The 27,233-nt window shown below is 39.3% G+C and overlaps 1 protein-coding gene across 1 annotated transcript in view; it reads right to left on the bottom strand.

The window, feature by feature from the left end:
- DYM (dymeclin) overlaps positions 1 to 27,233 on the bottom strand; it is a 334,108-nt gene that overhangs the window by 256,472 nt on the left and 50,403 nt on the right. The window contains exons 3-6 of the mRNA XM_080821087.1: positions 23,634 to 23,686; positions 14,165 to 14,258; positions 13,044 to 13,177; positions 910 to 982 (exon numbers count right to left, since the gene is read on the bottom strand). Coding sequence (XP_080677213.1) covers positions 910 to 982; positions 13,044 to 13,177; positions 14,165 to 14,258; positions 23,634 to 23,686 — 354 coding nt within the window. The remainder of the gene's footprint in view (positions 1 to 909; positions 983 to 13,043; positions 13,178 to 14,164; positions 14,259 to 23,633; positions 23,687 to 27,233) is intronic.

The following is a 27,233-nucleotide window of genomic DNA, read 5'->3' as shown; positions in this document are numbered from 1 at the left end:
GCTGGGCACACAATGGCCCCCAAACAATATTGGAGATGTGTCAGAAAGAAGGTAAGGAAGGACATCAGAAATTCCAGTTACCTGTGTGTGCCGCACGAGCTCCACCTGCATGGGACCCTCTCCCCTGTGCCCTTCGGCACCAGGTGATTCCTCAGTGGCTTCAGCCCTGCCTTCCAGGTGCGCATCAGCAGATGGACTTACCACAGGGCTTGGTGGTTCTCGTTTCTAAATCTAGATTACAATTCTGGATGCTGTACTTATGCACAACAGAGGCCAGGAGGCCATCTTCTCACAAATACCTGGTCCTTCCTTTGTGGGCCACAGGCAAGCAGCACACATCCAGTGATATCCTCATGTTCACAGCGATTCCATCATGATCAATCTTACACTCTTCTTTATTCAAAAAAATAATTCCTTTAGGGGTGCCTGGCTGGCTCGGTCAGTAGAGCATGTGACTCTTGATCTCAGGATTATTAAATGTGAGCCCCATGTTGGCTCTTAATTAAGAGATTACTTAAAAATACAATATTTTAAAAAATAGTAATAATTCCTTTAAAATATGCATTCTCCATGGGGTGATATCACTCCCAAGAGAGTGAAAATTCATTCTTCGGGGGTGAAAAACTTCACAGATATTATAATGATCTGCGGCCCTCCAAAGGGCCACAGTACATAAAGAGACATTCAGTGTATCTGGGGTATTCAAATGTCACTAGTGGGGAGAGGCAATTACAAAAATGTCTGAAAAGGCTCCAGAGAGACAATTTTTTTTAAAAAATGAGAGCAACTGCTTTAAAAAGAACACTTTACAGCATATAGGAATTGCGGTCACAAACTCTTCAACATGATCAGTCACCATCTTCAATATACAAAGAAAATAAAGCAAATCCTGGCTTGGCCAGAACTTACAGGAGTGGAATATCAGTGATCAACTGCATCAAACAACAGAGCAATTCTTCCAAAAGATCTTCAGAATCAGAACCTGGTAAGACACACAAAAAACTTTTTAACAAAATATGAAATAGAATAGAGCTTTGTACAAGTTCAGTCTTCATTCCTAATGAGAAAAACAACAGTTATTATCACATAAACTCGGACACTAATGGCGACCTCTAATAAAATCCAAACCGTAAGTCAGTACATACTACAATCTTAGTTTAGTATAAGAATTTTGAACATTAGCTATTAATTATATAACTTTTAATGTGTCCGTCTCTTATGGTTCCTGTAGACCAGCAGTTTTTAAATCTCTTATTTTACACTTTTTTTTTTCAAATGAAATCTTACACTGAAGTGAAATACATAAAACAGACCAAAAAAAAAAAAAAAAATCAAGCTGCCCTAGCTACTCTGTTTGAGTCAATAGAATGCTTATACCTCTTTCCCCCAGTAAATACCTGATCAAACACCAAATCTCCTTGATGGCCCTCAAAGCACCTTTTCTGAACCTGTGGGGCTCCAGAGATCACAGACTGAAACCCAGTGAGAGGGTTTCCATCCCTTTACAAATAAAGAGCCAGAAGTAAAATGGCTTTCCCAGGTCACAGAGTAAGTGGCAAGGATAAGAGGCAAATTATCATTCCTGTAGAAATGCTCCTCTGTCCCAAACTGCTCTCAATGATGGTCTAATTTCCAAGGCCAACCAACAGCTCATGTGACTTCTGGCTTTGGACACTACTGACACCTATTCTTTCATGAAATTCTTATTCCCCTTGGTTCCTACAACACCTTGTTTCCGGTCTATATCTTTTTCTACTCATTCCCACAATCTGCCTCCTCAGAATATATCTTTCAACTATGGGCGTGTTCCCCAGAGTTCCACCACTGACTTCCTCCTCTTCCCACTCCCTGTGTCCTCCTTCGCCATCACTCCTAACATGCTGGTGATTGCTACAGCGACAGTTCTCCTCTTGGTCTCTCCAGTGAACTCCTCCTTATCTTTATTTCCAATTGCCTCCTGGCCTTCTCCATTTAGATGCATCACTGGTACCTCAAACTCCACATGTTCAAAACTGAACCCATCTTTCCCAGTACTTGAAACCCACTTATTGCTTCTTTCTACTTCCTTTTGGGGACCACATCAAGAACCAGGGCCAAAGACCAGGATACTCACGTGTATGATTTTTTTAACCAATCTCTGGGTCCACTCGATTGCACAGCCTACCTCTCTGATGTTTCCTCTTTTCTGTACTCCTTGTCATGCTTTTGTTCATTATTTCATCATCTCAGTTCAGTTAAACCAGCTTACTATATTAAAACTCACTGCTGAACTTCTTTCAACCTTCCTAACTAGTATTCCTACATCCAATCTTACTTCTCTCCAACCCAAACTCTAGACTGTTGTCATACGGAGCTGACTAAACCCCCTCCGTCCCTCTCCTGGCTTACATCTTTTCAACTGCTTTAAGCTAAATACTAGGAATCAGAAAAAACTCAAGTGCTGTAAGTACATTCTACAGGAATGATGCTTCAAGACACAGACCCTGTACCTTGTTCTACCATGATCTCCCCCCATTACTCACAATTTATATTCCAACAATACCCAGCAGCCTGCTGCATGCCACTTCACGCCTCCTCAGTAACATTCCCTCTGCCAAGAATGCCCTCCAACAATCAAAACCTGACTTTTTAAAAAGCCAATCTTTATTCACCTGCATCATCCTCAATCTTCCTCTCCTCCATAAAACCCAAACCTCTGGCCTCACTCTGAAAAAAAATAATCACCTACAAAGCATTTTGCCTCGTTCATGTCTTTCACTGTATACATAGGTTACATTATACTATAATTTCTGTCTATACGTGGGCAGGCAATTGGACTCTATCTTGTTTTTTTTTTTAGAGTAGGCTCCATGCCCAGTGTGGAGCCCAGTGCAGGGCTTGAACTCATGACCCTGAGATCAAGACCCGAGTTGAGACCAAGAGTCAGACACTTAACCCAGGAACCTCTGGACTCTGTACTTCTTAAGAATGACAAGTGACAAAGAGCTTAACACATAACGTATACTCAAAACGTGTTTGCCAAACCACACCTAAGATCTAGCACAAATCTTGTGCTTACTTCCAAAGCATCAAAGGACTGGGAATTTCAAAGTTTAGCAATTCTTTTTTCTAGACCACACTATCACCTGGCATTCAGAAATTATGAAGAAATTCCTTCCTGACTTTCCATAAATGGAACTGGCACAGTAACCCTCTGAGGTGAATACAGAGCTGGAAGAGAATACTGAATCATGAAAGTACCAATCAATGCTACAAAGAAAACATGGCAAGAATCAAATTCAGTAACTACATTAAATCGTACTCTAGAAGTGCCAGGCTTAGCTCAACCAGTGAGAAAATAGAATTTGGAAATAAGTAACACTGATCTCTGAGGCTACACAATAAAAAGTAGATATAACTAAAATCCTTCTCACTGCCAAAGTGGTCTGACACAACCCAAGTGAGTCAATAACCTGCTCCAAGTTCATCTCCTGGCATACGAGACATACCTAATACAACTTGCTGCAATGTCATCCCTTGGCTCATCCTACAGAATGCAGTAACCTAGACCCAAGTAAGGACATTTAAAATCATTCCTTCATTCCCTAAAGAATATCCCAGACCAAATCAGCAGGAGATTTTAACAGCATATCCTTGTTCAGCCAAGTAGTCAGAAGTTTTTTAATTACGAAAAGTGAGGGAACAAATACTAAGGACCAGAAAGGGTTGGATTTTTTCCTTTCAGGGGTGCAAGCACATCTCACCCTCAAATCTTAACACAGTGAAGAGGATTCTGTATTGTAGTACATGTGCCATCTAAACCATGACTTCTGTCAAGATTACAGCTTAGGTCAATTAAGGAATATATTCACAGCATCATTATCAACTTAGTAATGAAAATTATGATAAATACATTTCATACAAGGGAAATGTACCATTTTAAGGCCAAAACTCTAACAACAGAATACAAGAACAGGCGATCTCCAGTTAATATCTCAGACAACTTCTATTTACTAAAACAAAAACATTGTTACAGAATACCATATTCTTGGGGTGCCTGGATGGCTCAGTGGGTTAAAGCCTCTGCCTTTGGCACAGGTCATGTTCTCAGGGTCCTGGGGTCGAGTCCCGCATCGGGCTCTCTGCTCAGTGGAGAGCCTGTGCGTCCCCCGCCCCCCCCCACCTGCCTCTCTGCCTACTTGTGATCTCTGTCTGTCAAATAAATAAATAAAATCTTAAGAAAAAAAAAAAAAGAATACCATATTCTTATTTCTGGGACTAAGCTAGAAGCAAATAATTGTGTATCAAGTGAAGAGTGACAAGATTTGACTGCTTACCAGGTCTGACATTAAGCAAGTCACTCACAGGGCGTTCTTTTCCAAGCAACATTTATATCACTCAGCTTTCATTTGAAGCCAAATATCTTCCTTAGCGCCAATAAAAACAAGTAAATATAAACTCACCCGCCAAAAATTATAGTAACACTCATGCATTTCTCACAGGAAAGAGAATCTGAAAAGTCCTTGAAATCTTCAGGTCAGTGACAAAGTAAACTAAAGATCTTTGAGCAAAGGACTCTGAAGACATTTAGTACGTTTAGTGTGAAGTTTTAAACCCATGGTTTTTCTCTCTTAAAGATTTTTAAATTGCCTCTTACAGCTCCAGTCAAATACGCTCATATTTTCAATGTCAGCTTCTCGGAGATCATATTCATAGCTAACAATTACTGAGTACCCTCCTCTTGGAGAGGCACTGTGCCAAGCATTTCATTCTTCATGTCACATTAATCCTGACAAGAACTCTTAACGAGAAGGTATGATCATCATCATCATGTCACAGATAAAGAGATCAAGGCTCAGAATGGTCGGTTAACTTAAAATAAGTGGTGGAGACTGGATTTGAACCCAAATCCAGACCAAAAAAAAAAAAAAAAGAAAAGAAAAGAAACTAAAAAAACCAAAAACCCTTACAAACTATTTTTAAAGTTGGAAAAAATCCAGTTGGTCAACCATGTTTCACTGAAGACCCCAAATACAAACCCCTGGTAAATCTGAGGGGAGAGATACGAAATACCCCATATTCGTTTACGCATCAAGGTGATCTGTTACACATTCATCAACGCACACTGGAAGTCTTTGCATTTAAATACCCAATTTAGAAATAGCCTCTGACAATGAATAAATATAAACTGTTATTATATGTATTGTGCAGAATAAGGTTACTGAAATCTCACTCCCCTACCTGGGGTTCCCCTACTTGAAAGCCCTAACCTAACTTCTCTGGTCCCTGTGAGTGACACCAGGGGGAAGAAGCAAGTGAAAGACCGGATGATAACCATGGTCCCTTACAACTCCTGTCATCTACCCGTGAAACTGAGTCGTTCAGCACCCATTCATACACACCACACTCTCCCTGGGGAGGGAGCCAGAGAAGACAGGATGCTGTCCTAATCAAATACCTTCCACCAGAGTAGGAGAGAGGAGAAAAGAAAACAGCGCTCACTCGAGGAAGAGGCAAGAAAGAGCACTAATGGAAAACAAAGAAGCAGCCAGAAAAAAAGAAAACATATGGGTCATTTAAATCAGGTAACATGGAAATATTAAAACACAGAGAGCTCATTGTTGCTTACTTTGCACGCAGAAAGTCAAGCTGTTGGTTTCTAAATGCTGCTCAGCTGTGCCAAAAACAAGTATTAAAAACATAATCGAGAAATACCAGAGCTATATTCCAAAAACAGGTTCCCTGAGTGCCTAAAAAGTTCAGAGCAAAACTGACTCCCTTACGATGAAAGACACACACACACACACACACACACACAAATGAAAGACACACAAGCTAGAGTGTATTTACTACAAACCTATATTCAGAAAACCATGGCAGAGTCTGTAATTGGCAGTTTTAATTGTGAAACTAATATTGGAATTATTCTAAAGTATTACAAAATCATATTTAAACTTCTAAGGAGAAAAACTGAGTATGTGTCTATGAAATAATCGTAAACGAAAGAAAAGCAGATGGACTCACTTTTCTAAAATTCAAATTGATGTACATTTTAATGCATTACAATATTTATAAGACTACGTCCCACATATTCCAATAAAATCTGTAATAATTCTGGCTGTCTGCTATTATTGTAGTCAAATGGAAATGTTTCTAATTATACTCAAGGATAATACAGTCTTCCAGGTTCTATTATAAAATATGCCTTCTTTATTCTGTGTTGAGCATAGTATAGAAACTGCCGGTAACAGAAGAGGGTACAAAACGGTTTCATGGTAACTGAGAACGTATGGAAATAGATTTTAGTAAGCAACTACAAACTACACAGAATATATATGTGACAGGCATTGTAGTGCATTACACATACTTAGATTCTAGGCCAATTTAAAGTATTATCCTCTTAAATCCCAGTTTTATTATTTTTCATCCACTCTGGCCACCATGCTCTCACTGTGGGTCAGCAAGGAAGGGAACCTGCCAGTCTTATTCAGGCCTGGGCCCAGGATTCAAGGGATCTACTTCCTGGTCAGCTTCTTGACTGATTTTTATTTCTTGTTGAGTTTCTTCAGCATCTCAGTGTCCATGTGGGAAATATCCACAGTCCCGGCCTCATCAAGTGCTGTTGATCCCCCAAAACACATACAGAGAACTTGGGGCTAGGAGTGGACTTAAGCCTGACAGTGCTGAGAGGCATCTGTCCTCCTGACGGTCACTGTTCTTCAAGAGGATCTGCAACTCCACCATCTCCCAAAACTTCTGGCACTCGCACGGGTCCCGTGCAGGACTTCCGCACCAATCCGTGCAGAGTGATGGAAGCTTTGCTGCTCACAGGGCCACGCACCACAATAACAAGACAAAAGGTCTAAGATTTTTGAACCCTTAGGATTTTTGTTGTTGTTGTTAAGTAAGCTTTACAAGCAACGTGGGGCTTGAACTCATGACCCTGAGATCAAGAGTTGCATGCTCCATCAACCGAGCCAGCCACCAACTGAGTACCCTATTTTAGATATTAGTCCCTTATCAGATATATGATTTGGAAGTAACGTCTCCCATTCAACGGGCTGTTTTTTCATTTTCTTGATGGCTTCCTTTGCTGTGCAGAAGCTTTTTATAAAGTTTGATGTAGTCCCACTTGTTTATTTTTGCTTTTGCTGTCAGATTCAAAAAATCTTCTCCAAGACCTATAGCAGGGCGCTTACACCTAGGTTTTCTTCTGTTAGTTCTAAGGTTTCCGGTCCTACATTCAAGTCTTCAGTCCACTTTGAATGAATTTTTGCGTATAGTGTGAGATAGGGGTCCAGTTTCCCTCTTTTGCATGCGGCTATCCGATTTTCCCATCCCTATTACTCCACTCCACATCCCTTTACTCCACATCCCTATTTACTCCACTATATATACAAGTATATATACTTGGCACCTTTGTCATAGACTAATTGGCCACATATGCATGGGTTTATTTTTGGGCTCCTTGTTCTGGCCCATTGATCTGTATCGTTTTAATGCCAATACCACACTGTTTCAATTACTATAGCTTTGTGATATAGTTTGAAATTGGAAAGCAGGCCTATCAATAAAGTTTAACGATTCTATTCCACTGATAACAGAAAAGAAAGGGAGAGAAAAGAGAGGAATATCGAAAACACTATCACTTATTGTAAGGCCAAGAACAATTCAGGAGGTCCTAGAAGCACTTTAATTTTTCTGCAAAGACGGATGACAAATCTTATATGCAAAATATTTCAAAAGAATAAATCCATGCTTTCGTGAGTCCTTTCTAGCAACTGGTTTCTTTTTCTTCTTTCTTTCTTTTTTTTGCATTACTCAACTAATGAAATTAAACTTTCAGTTTTATACTAAGACAAAAATAAAACAGAAACAACTCATCTACCAATTTCAGGTTTACCTCTTGAGCTACAGCTTGCCCCAGGCCCTAAGGATTAATCCAAGCAAAAACAAGCGAAGAGTGAAACCCTACTGCCTTGAGAGCCAAAGCACTCTGGCCATCTGAAAGAATTCAAAACTAGTTTCAAAAGATGGAGTTTCACCTCTACCGCATTTAGTTAAATGAATACATCACGGGTTTTGAATGTATTTCCAGAGAGTCTCAAAAAGGTTTGCAGTCAGGGACACCTCGGTGGCTCAGTCGGTTAAGTGTCTGCTGCCAGCTGAGATCATGATCCCACAGTCCTGGGACTGAGTCCCATATCAGGCCCCTTGCTCAGCAGGGAGCCTGCTTCTCCCGCTGCCTGCTGCTCCCTTGCTTGTGTTCTCTCTCTCCCTCTCTCTCTGACAAATAAATCTTCCAAAAAAAATTAATAAAATAAAAACACAAAAATGTCTTTGGCCAGAGGAGAATGAAAAGGAAAGTAGTTGGGATGCCTGGGTGGCTCAGTCAGTTAAGCACCTGCCTTCAGCTCAGGTCATGATCCCAGGATTCTGGGATCAAGTCCCACGTCAGGCTCCTTGCTCAACAGTAAACCTGCTTCTTTCTCTGCCTGGCACTCCCCCTGCTTGTGCTTGTTCTCTCTCTCTCTCTCTCCCTCCCTGGCAAATAAATAAAATCTTTAAAAAAAAAAAAAAGGAAGGAAGGAAAGGAAAAGAAAATAGTTTATATTAGAGAAGTATGATTATGGATTTTTTAAAATTTCCATAAATATTCTATCTTCTACCACTTTTTTCTCATTTTGATCTCTCAGAAGTTGTTTCCAATTGTTCAGGATCCTTGATTCTCCATTTATTTGCCAGGAGGAGGCCAATGCTGATGGAAGCTCTGTGTGCACAGGCACAGCCTGCCAAGTGGTGGCTCCCACTGGAGGGTTTGGAGCTGTATCACTGAGGGACACCCAAACATCAGCATCTCTACATCTTTTTCTTGGTTTTGGTTCATTTTCTTCAGAAGAGTATGCATTAACCTTCTGGAGGGAAGGGGATGTAGTGGGTACAACCCCAGTGCCTGCATTTAGAAGCCATGTCAAGATGCCTCACTCCTCCATTTGTAGCCTTTGCTCTTAGCCCTGTTCTCAGTAGACCACCCCTCCACTGCATCCCAGAGCTCCCACAGGAAGGTCTTCTTGGTTCAGCCCCTCGGAGAACCGGGGAGGGGGTGGTCTCCTGACTGCGCGTGGTGCTGGAGAAGAGCTGAGCATCCAGCTGCTCCTTCAATCACTCCTCCAAGGTGTCTGCCTTCAGAGACACCTGGTACTTCCAACTCCTAAGTCTTTCCAGGGTTCTACAGCAAGAACTGGCTGTTTCTTAGAGTTCTCCGACCCTAAAGGCATTTAGCTTTCACTGATCCGTAGAGTTCATCATTACTCAACTTTCCAACTTGAAAAATGTTACTAACATTGTGTTCCCCTTTCCTCCTCTTTAAACTAATAATAAATTCATGCCTTTTTAAAAGTCCCTTCACTGATATTTTATTGGGGTTTCAGAATAAAGTAAAGATAAGCATGTGGGTTCAATCCACTATGGTTGAGAGCAATTCCTACAAAATACAATTTTTAAAAATACATCTATATTAAACTATTTTATGCTGAGGAAATGTGGATAAGCAAGCATTTTACCTGGACTCAACAAGTCTCCAGTCCCTTTTCTACTCTCCACAGAGCCGCGCTAACTAGCTGCCATGTGCGCCAGCTCTTGGCAGGTGACCGGGTCCTCCGTCCCCCCCACTGCCCACCCACAGCGCTGCTGGCACAGGTGGCATGCTCTTGCAGTGCAAACCCACACTCCCGCTCTGTGCTCTTGATCCTAGTGCCCCCCACATCCCTGGGCTTTCCAGCCAGCTCTCTCCGCTCTGTGTGTGTGTGTGTGTGTGTGTGTGTGTGTGTGTGTGTGTGTTTCTATCTTCAGTCTCAATCTCCAAAGACTTCTTCCCTCATCTAAAAAAGATGTAAAAATATTTGTAAAGAAACTGTAATTGCCTTCCACTGGCGACAATATTAGTAGAGTAGTTACTCCAAAGAGGCCTCCTGTACAAAACAACTAGTTCTTGGCTAAAATACACTTTTTAGTGCACTGATGGGTTTCCAGAAAGTAGAGGAAATCTCCAGGGACCCTTGCACCATAACCAAAAAGAACAACCACAGGCGAACAGACTGTGGCTTGAATCCACAGTAAAATACTGAGCAGTAAACAAACCCGGAGGGTAGGGTGACCCAGACGATGAATGCCAGTCCAAAGCTGCCAATACAAAGGCGTGCCACCAGCTTACCACTGGGGAGCTGAACCCCAAGTGGTCACATTAAGCCAAGAACCTCTGAAGGAGGTTAAATGGCCTCAGGTTGATGCAGTTTAGATCCCTCTAAAAGCAAATGCAAATCCCTCCTTTATTTGGGGCCTCAGATTAAGATGAACAAACAAAAGCTCACAATCAACATCATCAAACACATAAAGAAACAAACCACCATAGTGTTTGTGGAAACAAATTACAAATTCATATCCCTAAAAAAAGAAAAAAATCATATCCCTAAGGACTTAAAATATTGGATTTATGAGATACAAAACCTATCAGTTACTACCTTGGGGTAATGGGGGATGATCCGAAGACAGAAGGCCGTACTCACATTGAAGGCAAAGGGAAAACAGACAAAATTTTATAGTACTTCATAGTTTTGCCCAGGGCTAGTTTTGTCCTCTTTGACTATGCTCAAAGGCATGCACTAGTGGAAAGAGTTATATTTACAAAATGATACATATTCCCTCTAGCAAACAATCTGCCACCCCGCAAACAGAGCCTGTGGGGAAATGTTCATGCAGGACAGTCTCACAAATTTCTATTACAAATGGGGAGCTTGTGAAGAGTCACATGACCCTCATGTGCCGGCAATATCCACTTCATCACAGCAGAATTACAGTGAAGTGGAACCAAAAAAAGCCCTCAAATTCCTCAGATGACTTTGCTCAGCTGTTTGTAGGTGGTCCTCGGCTTCTATCAATTCAACCTCTGAGCAACCCGTACTACTGTCTAGTCTCTCAACCCTTGCGCAGTCTCCCACACGGTCTCCCGCACATCTGATTTCAAGATTCACATTCTAAATGATAAACAGATGTTTTTAGGTACTGCATAGTGAGCTTTTTTTTTTTTTTTTACCATTTAACAGTATCTATGTAATCATTTAATTTTATTACTTCTATAAAAAGACATTAAAAGAAAATGTAAAAAGGACTTAACACCAGTGATAAGTGGATATCTCAAACTAACAACATGTATGACTAAAATGAAAATAATTACACGTGCCAAAAATGGGAAGTCTTTAACCTCAAAAAGATATTTACTGGACTTAAAACTAGTGGATCAACAGCAGTCTCAACTGTAAAGGAAAAGAATAAAACAAAACAATGTGTATAAAATCCTGAAGTGCTAACTCCATATTAAAAAAAAAGTACAATCTGTCAGTGCACAGACAAAATTACCAGTATCAGACCTCACAGATGGCTCTTTTGGTGAGATAAATATCTTGATAATGCACCCCCTGGCTGAAAAGTGTCATTTTTACACTACCCTCACTTGAGGTTATGTAGGATGTACAACAAAACCATGTTTCCCGGGATGGCTGGGTGGCTCAGTCAGTTAAGCATCTGCCTTCAGTTCAGGTCATGATCCTAGAGTCTGAGAATCAAGCCCTACATCCAGCTCCCTGCTTAGCGGGGAGTCTGCTTCTCCCTCTGCCATTCCCCCATTCGTGTGTGCGTGTGTGTGTGTGTGCACATGCGTGCGTGTGTGCTCTCTAATAAGTAAAATCATGAAAAACAAACAAACGCCATGCTTCTCCAACTGGGATATGAGTGGAGAGCATGGGTTCAAAGAGGGTCCTTCTGGGCCTCAAAATAAATACAGTGTATCTCTGAAGTGCTTCAACTTACTTAATGGTATGTATGACAAATAATTTTATGTCAACACAATGTTATTGTATTTATTTTAAAGTACAATGCATGCATAACTGTTTTGACATAAAGCAGAACAAACGGCTGGGTTTGCAGGTTCTTGGTTGGCTCAGCTCTCAGGCACCATGGGGTAAACATGGACTCCATTCTTGCTGTTAGAACTTCTGTGGAAAGGTTTGCAACTCCCCAAGCCGGGCTGCTCTTGGGACTTTCAGCACCACAAAAACAAAGCCTAGCCTTACAAAATTAACACATGCAAGACACAATTCTGATTAAAAGCTCTGTTTAAACATCAGTATATGCTTAACAAATACAGATTCTCACAATAGTAAATGGAACACATTTATTTCTTAAAACTCCAAAATCAACATATAAAGCTGTAGGTAGGCAAAAAGCCTAAAGAGGGCAGAGATGTGTTTTGAAAAATGAACCCAGGGATCTCAGGAGCAACACTGCCTTTACCCTCAGAGATGTTAGCGTGAAGGTGGGATGCAAAATACTATATTCCCCATATTTCATGTAAGAATCCCACTCTGCCCTTCTACTCCTTGGTTATAAGTTTTAATGCTAAGAAATGAAACACCATCTGGAAAACTACAGACCTTCCTAACTACTGGCAAAAAAACCCATAACACAACCCCAGCAATATCATGAGAGAATGGTAACCTCTCCCCGTGTCTTCAGAAAAAGACCACACATTGCAGCATCGTAAAATTGTCCTTTAACATTATATCTGATCAAGTAGTCCCAAAGACCCAGAGACTGTTCTGTCCTATGAAAGTCATCTTTAACATTTACAAAATCTGCGATTCTGATTGGCTGTCTTCCTTAATACATCACCCTGGTAATAAAACCAAAGTTGACATCTTTGTTTTCTGAAAGGTATACTTGTGGTTTTTAACTTTATTTTCCATATTCATGGAAGTCCAAAGCAAATAAAAGTTTCAATCCTACTTGCTTTCTTATATAAAAAGCAAAAAGAAAAAAAGAAAGAATTTGTGAGTCTTGGCTTACTGTAATTAATACAGGAGGAAAAAAGAGTGAGAGGGCCAGGTCACTTAGAAATGAAAATTATAAAAAGAAAAATAGAATTTTCAAAATTCTACTTTTATTCCTCAAAGTCTATCCTTCCCTGTCATACACGCTATCCCTAGAACATCTTCAAAGGCAATACTTACTGTAACTGCCGGGAGATTTTTCTTCGTAAGTAAAATGAAGTTGCAGTTCTTCCTCTGACATCTCACAGATGAACACTTTCAGCAAACAGCAAATAATAAACAAAGCATTGTGTGTCTGCCAAATGAAGATGTGGCTGCAAAGGAAAAACCAAAATCACACAAGAATCCATACTGAATCAAGAGCATGAGCGCTATCTAGTTCATTTCTCAAGCATTTTGCCCCTTCCACTTGTAATATAAAGACGATAACTATCTCTTCATGGTTCGTGATTTATTACACTATTCTAGTCTCCTTCATGTTTCATTCTCTGTATTTTAGTAAGTCAACCTAATAAAAATATTTTCCTTAGGCATGACTGCTCATTGTTCTGAACTTCATACTTGTCCCACACACAGGCAGTTCAAGGAAAAGTAAAAAAAAAATTTTTAAGTATAATAACAGAAAGAGAATATACGCAAGCACACAACCGAAATTTTAAGTAGGGCACTATCAGCAGCCCCGTATAATACTTGCTACTTGTATTAGTAACCATGAACTCAAGAGAAATTTTAATTTTTAATTTTTTAATTTTTTAAATTTAATTTGTTTGGAAGCAGGGCAATGAACAATTTTTTAAGAGTCTGCCATCCAAAATGGTTTTAAAAAATGGTTGAGTGCATAGATTAACTTTCCAATGTATCAAATATAAAATTATAATACCTATGTTAGCTATAGTGGAATTAAAATAATATTACAATGTCTAATCTGAGCCTTCTTTCATCTACTAGGAAAGATAGAAAGGAAATAATGTGGAATGAAATAATCCTCAAACTTAGTCATTATTTAAACTAAATACGAGCAACAGTGATATGGAGAGGAACTACCTTTTTTAATAATAATTACATCACTATTAACCTTAAGCAATGTATTTCTGAAGACTGTCTAAAATACTGAAATCAAACAGATTCCAGAATTCATAATCCCACCACAATGACTGGGACAGTAAATTATAACCTCTCTTTTACTTTTTAATAATGAGAATTCCTTTACAGCTTTCAAAAGACCATAATCTATTTCTACCAAAAAAAAAATACTCATATTTCTAAATATAAAGAGAACAGGATTTAATCAGTCAGCTTACTTCTGACATTCTGCTGAAAGTTTTAGTTCTTTGGTTCTAGAAAGGAAGACCTTAATCAGCGCACCAAGGTTTCCTGTTCGAGGGTTGTTTACAACTGCAAGAGAAGATAATGTTTTAGAAAGTTAAAATTCACTGAAATCAAAGTGAACATATTATAGCATTTATAAAACCAAGTTGTCAAAATGAAGTTGCTCCACAGACAAACCTTACTGTACTTTCAATCTAATTAGGAAAAATAAACAATGAGAGAAATTGCTATTTGGTCTTAATTCTGAACCAAAAATGATCTGTAAACTGAAAATGACAGACACAGTACGAGAAAGTAGGTAATTCCTCTCAGAATTCAAAATAATAGTTGATATATAGTCAATTTATACACATATATATTTTTCTCTTTAGAAAAGCAAATGTTAGGGACCTCTGGGTGGCTCAGTCATTAAGCATTTGACTCTTGAACTCAGCTCGAGTCTTATTCAAAGGGTCTTGAGTTCAAGCCCCATGCTGGGCTCCAAGGGCATGGGGGAAGGAAAAGAAAAAGAAAAAGAAAAGAAAGGAGAGGAAAGGAAAGGAAAAGAAAGAAAGCAAGCAAATGTTAAAAAGACAAAAACAAAAAATGATCCCCAGTATACAGAATACAATAAACTAGAATGGTAAAACTCTTTTCAGATAATCATAAATCATTCTAACGAAAAATAAACAGAAACATAAAGCAATATGGCCAGGGAGAAGTTATTTGATCAGAAAAAATTTTAAAGAATTTGTTTTAAAAAAATTTTAAGTTTAAAGGTGAGCATTTCAGCATATCCGGCCAAAGAATCAAGCAGATACTGTCATGAGAATCAGAAGATCTGATTTCTAGATCCAAGTCTATAATTAACGGAATATTAAAACTCAAGTTACTTTTCTTCTCCAACCTCACTTTTCTCATCAAAAGAAACAACAGGTAACAGACACTGACCAATATACACTAAGCGCTTTACACACATCAACTCATTTAATCCTTAAAACCAACTATGGGAGAAAAGCACCAATATCACCTCCATTTCACAGATCCTCGTGTCTCTGTTGTTATTGCTCAAGGATACATCCTTATCTATTGGCTCCAATCCTTGGCTCTAAAATGCTGTGCTATACCAATCCCTATAATCAAAAAATTAGATTCAATGAAAATATGAAGTTCTATCAGTCTGCACAGTAAGACATATGTGACGGTTAGTTTTATATATCAATGGGACTGGACCACAGCACACCCACATATCTGGTTAAACATTATTTCTGGATGTGTATGTGAAGGTGTTCCTGCACTATAATTTTCAACTGAGCAAAACAGAATGGCCTCTCCAAAGTGGGCAGGCATCCTCCAACACATTAAAGGCCTGAACAGAACAAAAGTCAGAGGAAGGCTCAATCCTCTCTCTCTGCTTCACTGTGGAGCTAACACATTGGTCTTCTGCCCTTGCACAGGGAGTTACAACACTGGCCCTTACGGTTCTCAGGTCTTTGGATTTGAACTGGAATTTACACCATTAGCTTTACTGGGTCTCTGGATAACCCTAATACATGACAGAAGGACAAAGGTTAAGAACCCATCAGAGCTAGATAGTATTATGCTAAGTGAAATCAGCCAGAGAAAGACAAGTACCCTATGATTTCACTCATATGTGGAATTTAAGTAACAAAACAAACAAGGAAAGGAAAAAAAGAGAGAGAGAGGCAAACCAAGAAACAGACTCTTAACTCTAGAGAACAAACTGATGGTTACCAGAGGGGAAGGGGTGGGAGGATGGCTGAAACAGGTGACAGGGAGGTTAGGGAGGGCCTTTGTTATGATGAGCACCAGGTGCTGGACGGCAGTGTTGATCACTGTATTGCACACGTGAAACTAATACTACACTGTCTGTTAACTCACCGGAACCTAAATAAAAACTTAAAAGAAAAATCTCTTCGGAAGGGAGAGACTGTTTAGTCAGCACCTTTAATTTTACTGAAGAAAAAGAGGGCGCCTGGGTGGCTCAGTTGTTTTAAGTGTCTGCCTTCAGCTCAGGTCATGGGACCAAGTCCTATACAGGGCTCCCTGCTCAGCAGAAAGTCAGCTTCTCCCTCTCCCTCTAACCCCCGCCTCCGGCTTGTGTGTGCTCTCTCCAGCACACTCTTTCTCTAATAAATAAATAAAATCTTTAAAAGGAAAGAAAAAGAGACCCAGAAAGTTTAAGTGTTGGGCCCAAAGTCAACAATGTTAGTGACAAATGCCCAGTCTTTTTGCTTTACAAATGGTTTTCAAACAACGAAGATTCCAGACTTCTGAATATTTGTTTTTCTTCTGAAATATATTTTTAACTGCTTCAAAAAATGGAAATGCAAACACTCAAACACACTGGCCTATGCTGCCAGAAAAATTCATTTTTATGCAGACCTGAGGTTTATGCTTTTGCTGCCATCTCTATGCATATATTTGAACTTCTTGAAAATGTGTCAAAGATTTGGAAAGATGTACCAAGCTTCAAAAACATTTTAAATATTTTAAAATCCAGGTATGTATACTTTAAAAAATCATGCATGGGAATAAGTACACCATAACAGCATACCTGCTTTGTGCTCAGTAACTGTCAAGTTGACTCAGGTCGGCCTGCTGGCTAAGTGTTCTTGTCACAGCTTGAGTCAATGGAAGTTACTGTGTAACTTTCTCATTGTCATGAAACAGGAGCACCTTGCTATTGGATATGTGGTTCACAGAGCAGTGGCAAGAGCAGTATCTGGGACCCACTTGCCATGCAGAATCCCAGGTCCATCTCCCTGCACCTACTGAAGTTAACAGTGCTTCCCAAAGTCTAATGTGCCTTTCAATCACAAGGCAGTCATTAAAGTTTAAATTCTGGTCTTGCATGCGTCAAATGGGACCGGAGATTCTGCTCCAGTCTCTCCCAGGCAATGCCCCTTATTGCTGGATGGAGAACCCCGCTGTGAGCAGCAAGTGCAGCATGTGCTGGCGGTTAGGGCAGGTTCTGTCCAACTTTTACCATCAAGAATAGATATATAATTAGATATTAAATCTAGTCCGTTTCACTTTGAGACAAAAATTTCCTACTTCTCTCTCAAGCTTTGGGGTTTAATGAGAGAATACCCTGAGATATCAAGATAAACTGTTTAAGATAGTTCATGTTCACCAGTGCGTCTCTGTGTGAATCAATATTATTGAGCTATTGTAAATAAAAATACTGAAACAAAGAGCTAGGGATGCTAGGACTACAAGCATAATTCAGATCCCCAACTTCACAATCTTGTGTTCACTCAATAGCTCCTTTATTACTGAATGACTTTATAAGTAATTGTTTGAATTTATAAATGGTTATCTATTTAAAAACAAAACAAAACAAAGCAAAATAACCCGTATTGTTGGACAGAGCAACCAGTTATTGGACCTATGTAATTGAAGCTTCATACACCTTCTGCATTTGTTCATTCAGCACGTGTTTACTGAACTACTTATGTGGACCCAGCACTGTCTCAGGGACTAAGAAGATACTTAGAACACCAGGTCTTGATGGAGCTAACACTCTAACACAATTAAGTTTTCACAGTACTCTTAGACAAGACGTAAAGGGGAAAGTCAACTAATAAGACAAAGTATGCTCCCTGATGTTTAAACACCACCACCCAATGGCAGACTCACTACTCTAAAATACCTTGACGGAATTTAACAGGATCAAAGTTAATTGGCAAAAATCAAATGTTATGGGGCACCCGGTGGCTCAGTTGGCTGAGCACGCACATCTTGATTTCAGCTCAGATCATGATATCAGGGTCGTGAATTTGAGCCCCACGCAGGCTCTGGCTTCAACAGGGTGTCTGCTTGGGTTTCTCTCCCTCACCCTCTCCCTCTCCTACCCTGGCACACTCTCTCTTTTTCTCTCTCTAAAATAAACAAATAAATCTTAAAAAAAAAAAAAAATCAAATGTTATGTTGAGGTTGAATAAACTTCAGAAGCCAAAGCAGGAAACAGCTGACAGGAAGACAGAAAAACATAATGGAACTAGACTACAGAGTCTCACTAGGTTCAAATCCCAGCTCCACCACTGACTGGCTGTGACACCTAGCAACTTACTTTAGCTCCCTACACCTTAACTGTGTCCTCAACTGTAAAATGAAGATAACAATGGTACTTAAATTAAAAACTAACTCATTTGGTCCACAACAGCCAATGGAAAGAGCCTAGATGTCCACTGACAGATGAATGGATAAAGAAGATGTGGTATATATATATACAATGGAATACATGCAGCCATCAAAAACCCCGAAATCTTGCCATTTGCAATGACGTGGATGGAACTAGAAGTATTATGCTAAGCGAAATCAGTCAATCAGAGAAAGACAATTATCATATGATCTCTCAGATATGAGGAATTTGAGAGGCAGGGCAGGGGGTTGTGGGGGGGGGGAGGGAAAAAATGAAACAAGATGAGACCAGGGAGGGAGACAAACCATAAGAGAATCTTAATCCCAGAAAACAAACTGAGGGTTTCTGGGGATGGGTGGTAGGATAGGGAGAGGGTGGTTGGGTTATGGACACTGGGGAGGGTATGTGCTATGGTGAGTGCTGTGAATTGTGTAAGACTGATGATTCACAGACCTGTACCCCTGAAGCAAATAATACATTATATGTTAGTAATAAATAAATAAAATGGTTAATTTTATGTTAAGTTTCACTTTAATAAAAAAATTTTTTTAAAGATTTTATTTATTTATTTGACAGACAGAGATCACAAATAGGCAGGCAGAGAGAGAGGAGGAAGCAGGCCCCCTGCTGAGCAGAGAGCCCGATGCGGGGCTTGATCCCAGGGCCCTGGGATCATGACCTGAGCCGAAGGCAGAGGCTTTAACCCACTGAGCCACCCAGGCGCCCAAAAGATTTTTTTTAATTAAAAAAAAAACCTAACTCATTTGCCACTAGAAGTTGTAGCAATCCGTTAACTTAAGCAGCTTTTGTGTAAATAAGGGACTTCCCTATCTCTACAGGAATTCAAGCAAAGTCTGAATAACACTCAGATAAGGGTATATTATAAAGAGAATTTCCATCTGGGTGAGAGACTGGGCTTGCTCCCAGCCCCTGAAAGAACCTTTCCCAATATTTCATTATAATACCCCTGTGTCCCCAAATCCAATACCAAAGATACAGAAAATAGAGAGAACAGAGAAAAGTTAACAATCCGTTGGGATGCAATCAACAAAATTTACACTGGGGAAACTCTACTACCTACTTTCTTCCATAAATAGGAGAAAAAGAAGAGAGAGACAACTGCCAGAGGAAACTAGTTATGGAAAGAACTGTAAAGATATACCAATAATAACATACAGACTCTATACGGTTCCTGATTCACAAAAACTAAGACAATTAGAAATCTGAACACTCAGTGGCTTTTTGACAATGCTAAAAACGGTTTCCCATTAAGATAATGGCATTGGTCTCCTTTAAAAAAAATTCTTATGAGATATTTACGAATGAAATGATAGGACTCCTGAGGTTTCTATCTAACATGTGAGAACACACAGCTTTCTGTTGTTTGTTTTGTATATCCTTTTCAGTTGTCAGCTTTTCTGTACATATTTCATACTTTCAAGTATGGGTAGAATGTAACGGTGAGAGACACAGATGAGGCCTGCCCGTGAGGTCAAAATGAGTGAAACTGAAAGCTGAGCTTATGGCCGTTTACTGGGTTATTTGGCCCTCATTTCTAGAAGTGTGAAACTTTTAAAAAATCAAACACCATGAAAACATACAAACAGATACAAATTCACAGAAATGCTAAATCCAAATAGTCCTTTTCCCCACCAAAACAGAGAATACTTTCACTAACGACAGAGTTTATAGAAATGATCTAAGTATTTACTTGGTAATCAATGGACGGTTCGCAAGGCTAACGGCTTCAAAGTACCTCCGAAGACAAAATCTCCCCCCACTGGGGCACCTAGGCGGCTCAGTGGGTTAAAGCCTCTGCCTTCCGCTCAGGTCATGATCCCAGGACCCTGGGATCGAGCCCCACATTGGGCTCTCTGCTCTGCAGGGAGTCTGCTTCCTCCTCTCTCTCTGCCTACTTGTGATCTCTGTCTGTCAAATAAATAAATCTTAAGAAAAAAAAAAAATCTCCCCCCACTGTCTTCTCCAACCAGAAAACTCCCACCAAGTCACTTGCTACACCAGCTCTGAGGCTACAACCCCCAGAAAACAACTGAGAAGAAATAAACACCCCGGACACAGAACAACATATGCTGGAAGGCACCAGGAGAAAGACTGTTGAGCTGGATGTTCAACCCAGGAATTTTGTAATTCCCTCACACTCCAAAGCCAAGGAGTAAGGGTACAGGACGGTCCCGTTTAAATCAAGCAAAATCTACACAAAATAAAACCTTCTTGGCTTCTAGAAATTAGGTTAGAAAACAGAATCAGCCCACCTTCAGGCTAAAATTAACAGCAGATTCAACAGGCGCCTACAGGATCCACATGAGGGACAAGGTTAAGAAGCACACTCTCTCCAACAGCAAACAACGTGCCGACATGGGTGCTCCCTGTGCTTCACCCTGCTTTGTTTTCCTGAAGAGACGTATTACATGAGAGTAGGTGTATTTATTTATGATCTGACTCCCCTACTCAGACAGACCCATGAGGTTAGGAATCCAAGTCGGTCTTCTTTGCCAGAATATAGACTACATTATGGAATACAAAGCACAGGGTATAGAAAAGAGCCTAAAATATAGCAGGAACTCAATAAATATTTGCTGGTTTAAGGAATAAGAAAAAATAGTAACAGTAACACTCAGGTAAGGAATAAGTTACACTAGAATTTCACCCAAAGAGCTGAATCAAAACTATCAGTGTGGCTCCTGGCTGGCTCATCAGTAGAGCGTATGACCCCTAGGGTCCTGAACTCAAGCCCCACATTGGAATGGAGCTACTTTAAAAAAATAAAGGACTGGGGCACCTGGGTGGCTCAGCTGGTTAAGTGTCTGCCTTCGGCTCAAGTCATGATCCTGGAGTCCTGGGATCCAGACCAGCACTGGGCTCCCTGCTCGGCAGAGAGCCTAATTTTCCCTCTGCCCCACACCCTGCACATGCTCTTTCTTGCTCTCTCTCACTCTCTCAAATAGATAGATAGATAAATAGGTAGATAAATACATAAATAAAAATAAAGTATTTTTTTAACTGTCAAATGAATTTAGTAACAAGCATCATCAGTGGAAGATGAGAAAGTCATCTGTTTAAAACAACAACAACAACAACAACAAAAACAGAAAGCCATTGGGAAAAATGAGTATAATGAAAAGAGAGCAGTCTAAAGTTCAGGAAAAACAAAGACTGATTAAAACAAAGAATGACTGAAAACCAAAAAATGAAGTAACTAAAAGATGTACTAGAATCTTGACAGAACTGTTTATGTATAAAGCATTGATTGAATCAAAGACATAAAGGAGTAAATTCAAGAAACAAAAGATGACAACGAAAAAAGAAGATACAGAAAGCAAAGAACAGACATCAAACCTGAATGTTAACAGGTGATCCTACGTTGGGGGAGAAGAAACTCAAACACAAGTAAAATCAAAGCCATAACTATAGAAAACTTTAGAACTAAAAAAGATCTTAATAAACCAATAAAAAAAACTTCATCAAATTACAAGCAAAATCATAAAGAAAAAAGTATAATGAGGAACACTTAATTTTAACAGTTTAAAGAAAAAGTCTAATGAACAAAGAAGAAAAAAATAAGGGTCCTCTCAGGTAACCACCTTCTTACACCATACACAAAAATAAATTTGAAATGGATTAATGACCTACAAGTGTGACCTGAAACCAGAAAACTCCTAGAAGAACACACAGGCAGTAAATACGGAGTTCAGTTGTAGCAAATTTTTTTGGATCTGTCTCCTTAGGGAAGGGCAACAAATGCAAAAAATAAACAAGTGGGACCAAATAAAACTAAAAAGCTTCTGCACAGTGAAGGAAATGTGAACAAAATGAAAAGGCAACCTAGTGAATGGCAGAAGATATTTGCAAATCATATATCCAATTAGAAGTTACTATTCAAGGGGTGCCTCGCTGGGTCCGTCAGTGGAACATGCAACTCGTGTTCTCACCCTTACAAGCTCAAGTCCCACGCGGGATACAGAGATTACTTAAAAATAAAATCATTAAAAAAAAAAAAGTTAATATTCAAAATGTGCAAAGAATTCATACAAGTCAACATCAAAAAACCCCCACATGATTAAAAAGGAAGCTGAAGACCCAAACATTTTTCCAAAGAAGACATACACATGTCCAACAAACATAAGAAAAGATGCTCAACATCATTAGTCATCAGGGAAATGTAAGTCAAAGGCACAATGAGATTTCGCCTCACATCTGTCAGCATGGCTAAAATAAAAAAAGACTAGAACTGGGAAGTGCTGGCCAGGATGTGGAGAAAAGAGAACCCTTGTGCCCTATTTGTAGGAAATATAAACTGAGGCAGCTATTGTGGAAAACAGTATGAAGGTTCCTCAGAAAAATTAAAAACAGAACTACCAAATGACCCAGCAATTCCACTTCAAGGTATTTATCTGAAGAAGGCAAAAACATGAACTTCTATAGCTACCTGCACCCCCATGTTCATTGCAGCATCTACAACAGCCAACAGGTGTCCACTGATAGACGGATGGATAAAGGCGATGTGGTGTATACATACAATGGAATATTACTCTGCCATAAACAAGAATGAAGTCTTGCCATGGGTAATAACATTGAGGGACAGGGAGGGTGCCGTGCTAAGTGAAAGAAGTCTGAGAGAGATCAATACTATATGATTTCACTTATATGGGGAATCAAACAAAAAGAAAAAATCAAACAAAACAGAATTATAAATATAGAGAACAAAGTGGTAGTTGCTGGGGGCAATTGGGGGGGAGAGGGGGGAATGGGTGAAATGGGTGAAGGGGATTAAGAGGTACAAACTTCCAGTTATAAAATAAGTAAGTCACAGGGACCATAAAGTAAAGCAAAGGAAAGAGTCAATAATATTGTAGTATCTGTGTATGCGGACAAATGATAACAAGACCTATCATGGTGAGCATTTCCTAACTTATATAAATGTCAATTCAAAATCAAAGCACTATATGTTGCACACCTAAAGCTAATGTAACATTGTATGTCTACTATTCTTCAATTAAAAAAAGAAAAGAACAAGCTGAAAGACCATGGCTTAGCAGAGTCCATTACCACTCCTGCAAGAAAGCTAAGCATGTGTCTCTTTTCCTATTGACTAAATGTTCCGTTCTAGTGGCATCATTGAGCACCATAAATTGAAGTAATTATTATTAAATATTATCATCAAGAATATGTCACTTCATTAATTCAATTCATCTTACACTACCAAAACCTGGAACAGAAATTTTGAAACAAATGCCACACGCATACATATATACCCAGGCTCATTTGCCCCTTACCTAGAGACCTGCAGACTGAAATGGTTGCTTCCTCCAAAAGCTTCAGCTCATTGCTGGAGAGAGAGAAAAAAGGTAATTAATAACTATAACACTAAATATGTACATGCTAACCAGTTAAAGGAATATACAAAAATAAAGAGAAAAACAATTTAGGAGGAAAATATGGTATATATAGCTGTAAACAATAAAATCAACAAAATAAAGTTAAGCTTCTGTTTTCAACATAATTAGAAAATGTACTATAATTCTCAATAAAAGAGTCCATTTTTTAAAAAGATTTTATTTATTTATTTGACAGAGAGAGGGAACACAAGTCAGGGGAGAGGGAGAGGGAGAAGCAGACTTCCCGTTCAGCAGGAAGGCCAATGCAGGGCTCAATCCCAGGACCCCAGGATCATGACCTGAGCCAAAGGCAGATGCTTAACGACTGAGCTATCCAGCCACCCCTCAATGAGATTCCTAAAAGAGAAGCACTCGAGGAGCCCCACCTTTCAGGCCCTGGGGCAGGGGAAAAGGAAGAATGGAGAGACTTAGAAAAATGCAAGAAAGTCACTCCAAAGTACCAAGCACAGAGCAGGGGCCCAGCTGCCCAGTTCCAGGAGCAGTACCAATCATGGGGTTATAGTTATTCGGGGAAAATGCCATTATTTTTAGGAGATACATGGAATCTCCTGATATCTGCAATACCTTCAAATCAACAACAAAGAAAGGAACAAGGGAAGAAAAGAGAGAGAACATATACATAAGCTTCAATAATTTATAAACATATAGGAAAAACAACATAGAAAAACAGAAACAGAGACAGAGATAAGAGGTACAGACACAGACAGACATAAAACTCAGAAATAAAAAACATAGGGGAAAGCTTTATGACATTGGATTCAGCAATGAGTTCTTAGATATGACACCAAAAACAAAGACATTAAAAGAAAAAATACGTAAGTTGGGCTTTACCAAAATTAAGAGCTTTTTTTTTTTAATTTACCTTGTAACTTCAGTATTTTTCTTTTCTTTTTTTTTTTTTTAAAGATTTTATTTATTTACTTGACAGACAGAGATAAACAAGTAGGCAGAGAGGCAGGAAGAGAGAGAGGGGGAAGCAGGCTCCCTGCTGAACAGAGAGCCCAATGTGGAGCTCGATCCCAGGACTCTGGGATCATGACCTGTGCCGAAGGCAGAGGCTTTAACCCACTGAGCCACCCAGAATTAAGAGCTTTTGCACATCAAAAGATACTATCACAGAGTGAAAAGTCAACCCAACAAAATGGGAGAAAATATTTGCAAATAATGTATCTGATAAAACAAACAAACAAAAATCTCTGACTCAAGAGCAGTAACAAAAAAACCCACAAAAACAATCCAATTTAAAAATGGACGAAGGATTTAAACAGATATTTCTCCAAAGAAGACATACAAAAAGCTAACAGGTATATATGAAAAGATGTACAACAACACAAGTCATTAGGGAAGTGTAAATCAAAACCACAATGAGATACGGCTTTCAAACCTATTAAAATGGTTATTTAAAAAAAAAAGGAAAGAAAAAGTAAATATTGGAGGGGATGTAGAGAAATGAGGACCTTCATGCATAGCTGGTGAGCATGTAAAATGATGCAGGGGCTATGAAAAAGAATATGGCAATTTCTCAAAAAATTAAATATATAATTACTATGTGACCAAGCAATTCCATTCCTGGATACACATATACCCAAAAAGGACTGAAAGCAGGGATTCATAGTGACATATGTACACCATGTTCACCAGCATTCACAAAAGGCAAAAGCAGAAGCAACCAAAGTGTCCATCAATGGATGAATCATGGTACAAAATATAGTACATCAATACAATGAAGTATTATTCAGCCCTAAAAAGGAAAGAAATTCTGATACATGTTACAACACAGATGAACCTTGAAGACATTATGCTAAGTGAAACAAACCAGCCACAAAAAGACAAATACTGTATGATTCCACTTATATAAGGCTCCTAGAGTAGTCAAATTCATAGGGAGGAAAGTAGAATGGTGGTTCCCAATGGTGAAGTTGGAGGCAGAGGAGATGGGAAGTCAGTGTTTAATGGGTAGAGTTTCAGTTTGGGAAGATGAAAAACTTCTGGAGATGGATGGTGGGTTAAACAACAAAGTGAACATATTTAATGCCACAGAAGTGTCCACTTAAAAATGGTTAAAATGAGGGGCACCTGGGTGGCTCAGTCCGCTAAGTGTCCAACTCTTAGTTTTGGCTCAGGTCATGATCTCAGGGTCGTCAGACTGAGATGGATGTTGGGCTCTGCGCTTGGCATGGAGTCTGCTTGAGACTCTCTCTCCTTCTCCCTCTGCCCCTCCCCACCCTGTGTTCTCTCCTCCCCACTCTCTAAAATAAATAAGTAAATCTTTCTTTTTAAAAAATGGTTAAAATGATCAATTTTGTGTTGTGTGTATTTTGCCACAATAAAAAAAGAAAGCACATTCCACTTCCAATTCCAGCTCAACTAGTTACGACCTACGTGACTTGGGCTAGTTTCTTAACTCTTTATGTCTTCATTTCCTCATTTATACAACAGAGATGATAATGAGCACACCTGCTCCACAAGCAATGTCATCATTAAATCACCTAACACATATGAAGTGCTTAGAACAGTGTCCAGCACAGAGTAAAACCTCAGGAAATGATAGCTAGTTATTGATTCCAAAATGTAGTGGGTTTTTCCCCCAGTTAATTAAAATAATGCTTTATGCTTATATAACCCTTTAAACGTTTCTCACAGCACTTCCAAATTTATTAGCATATTTAAATCCCATGATGACTTCTTCTAATAAGCAGAAGAGTTACAAACCCTCTTTTTATGTATACATAAATACATATGAATGTATTATTAAAATTCATTTCACCTGCTTCACTTTTCTAATGTGGTTGTTGGAAAACTTTAAATTACGTGGGTCTCCCCTTGTATCTGCATGAGAGCCACTCTAGAACCTGTCTCCCAACAAGTGAAGACAGTATCATGTCTAAGTATTATACACACACACAAAGCTAAAACCTACTCATTACTTCAGTGAACATGCCATTACTTTAGGAATCTCAAATTATATTCACACTCAAAAAGGTAAGTATCTGGGGCGCCTGCATGGCTCAGTAGGCTAAAGCTTCTGCCTTCGCCTCAGGTCATGATCTCAGGGTCCTGGGATCAAGCCCCACATCGGGCTCTCTGCTCAGTGAGGAGACTGCTTCTCTCTCTTTCTGCCTGCCTCTCTGCCTGCTTGTGATCTCTCTCTGTGTCAAATAAATAAATAAAATCTTAAAAAAAAAAAAAAAAGGTAAATAGCTTTTCAAAATTAAGTAAGTTTCTCCCAAGGTTGAAAAAGTTTAAGGAAAATAACCCCAAAATGATCCTACAACAAAGCGTGTATGGGTCTCTAGTCTTTGTCACCGTATTTTTATTTACAAAAATATTTTTAGTGTCTGCCCGCCTCACTGTGTTAGTCTGCTGATCTCCCCATCCTTTTCTCCTATCTTCCCACCTAACAGGGTTGTTTAGCATAACCTCACTGCCTGGTCACTGCTGATTCAATCAGGGATAGAAATCTACGATCGGCCACTC

This window comes from Martes martes, assembly GCF_963455335.1.
Source record: "Martes martes genome assembly, chromosome: 13".
Taxonomy (NCBI): domain Eukaryota; kingdom Metazoa; phylum Chordata; class Mammalia; order Carnivora; family Mustelidae; genus Martes; species Martes martes.
Note: the sequence above shows the minus strand (reverse complement) of the source record. Positions and strands in the feature narration are given on the sequence as shown.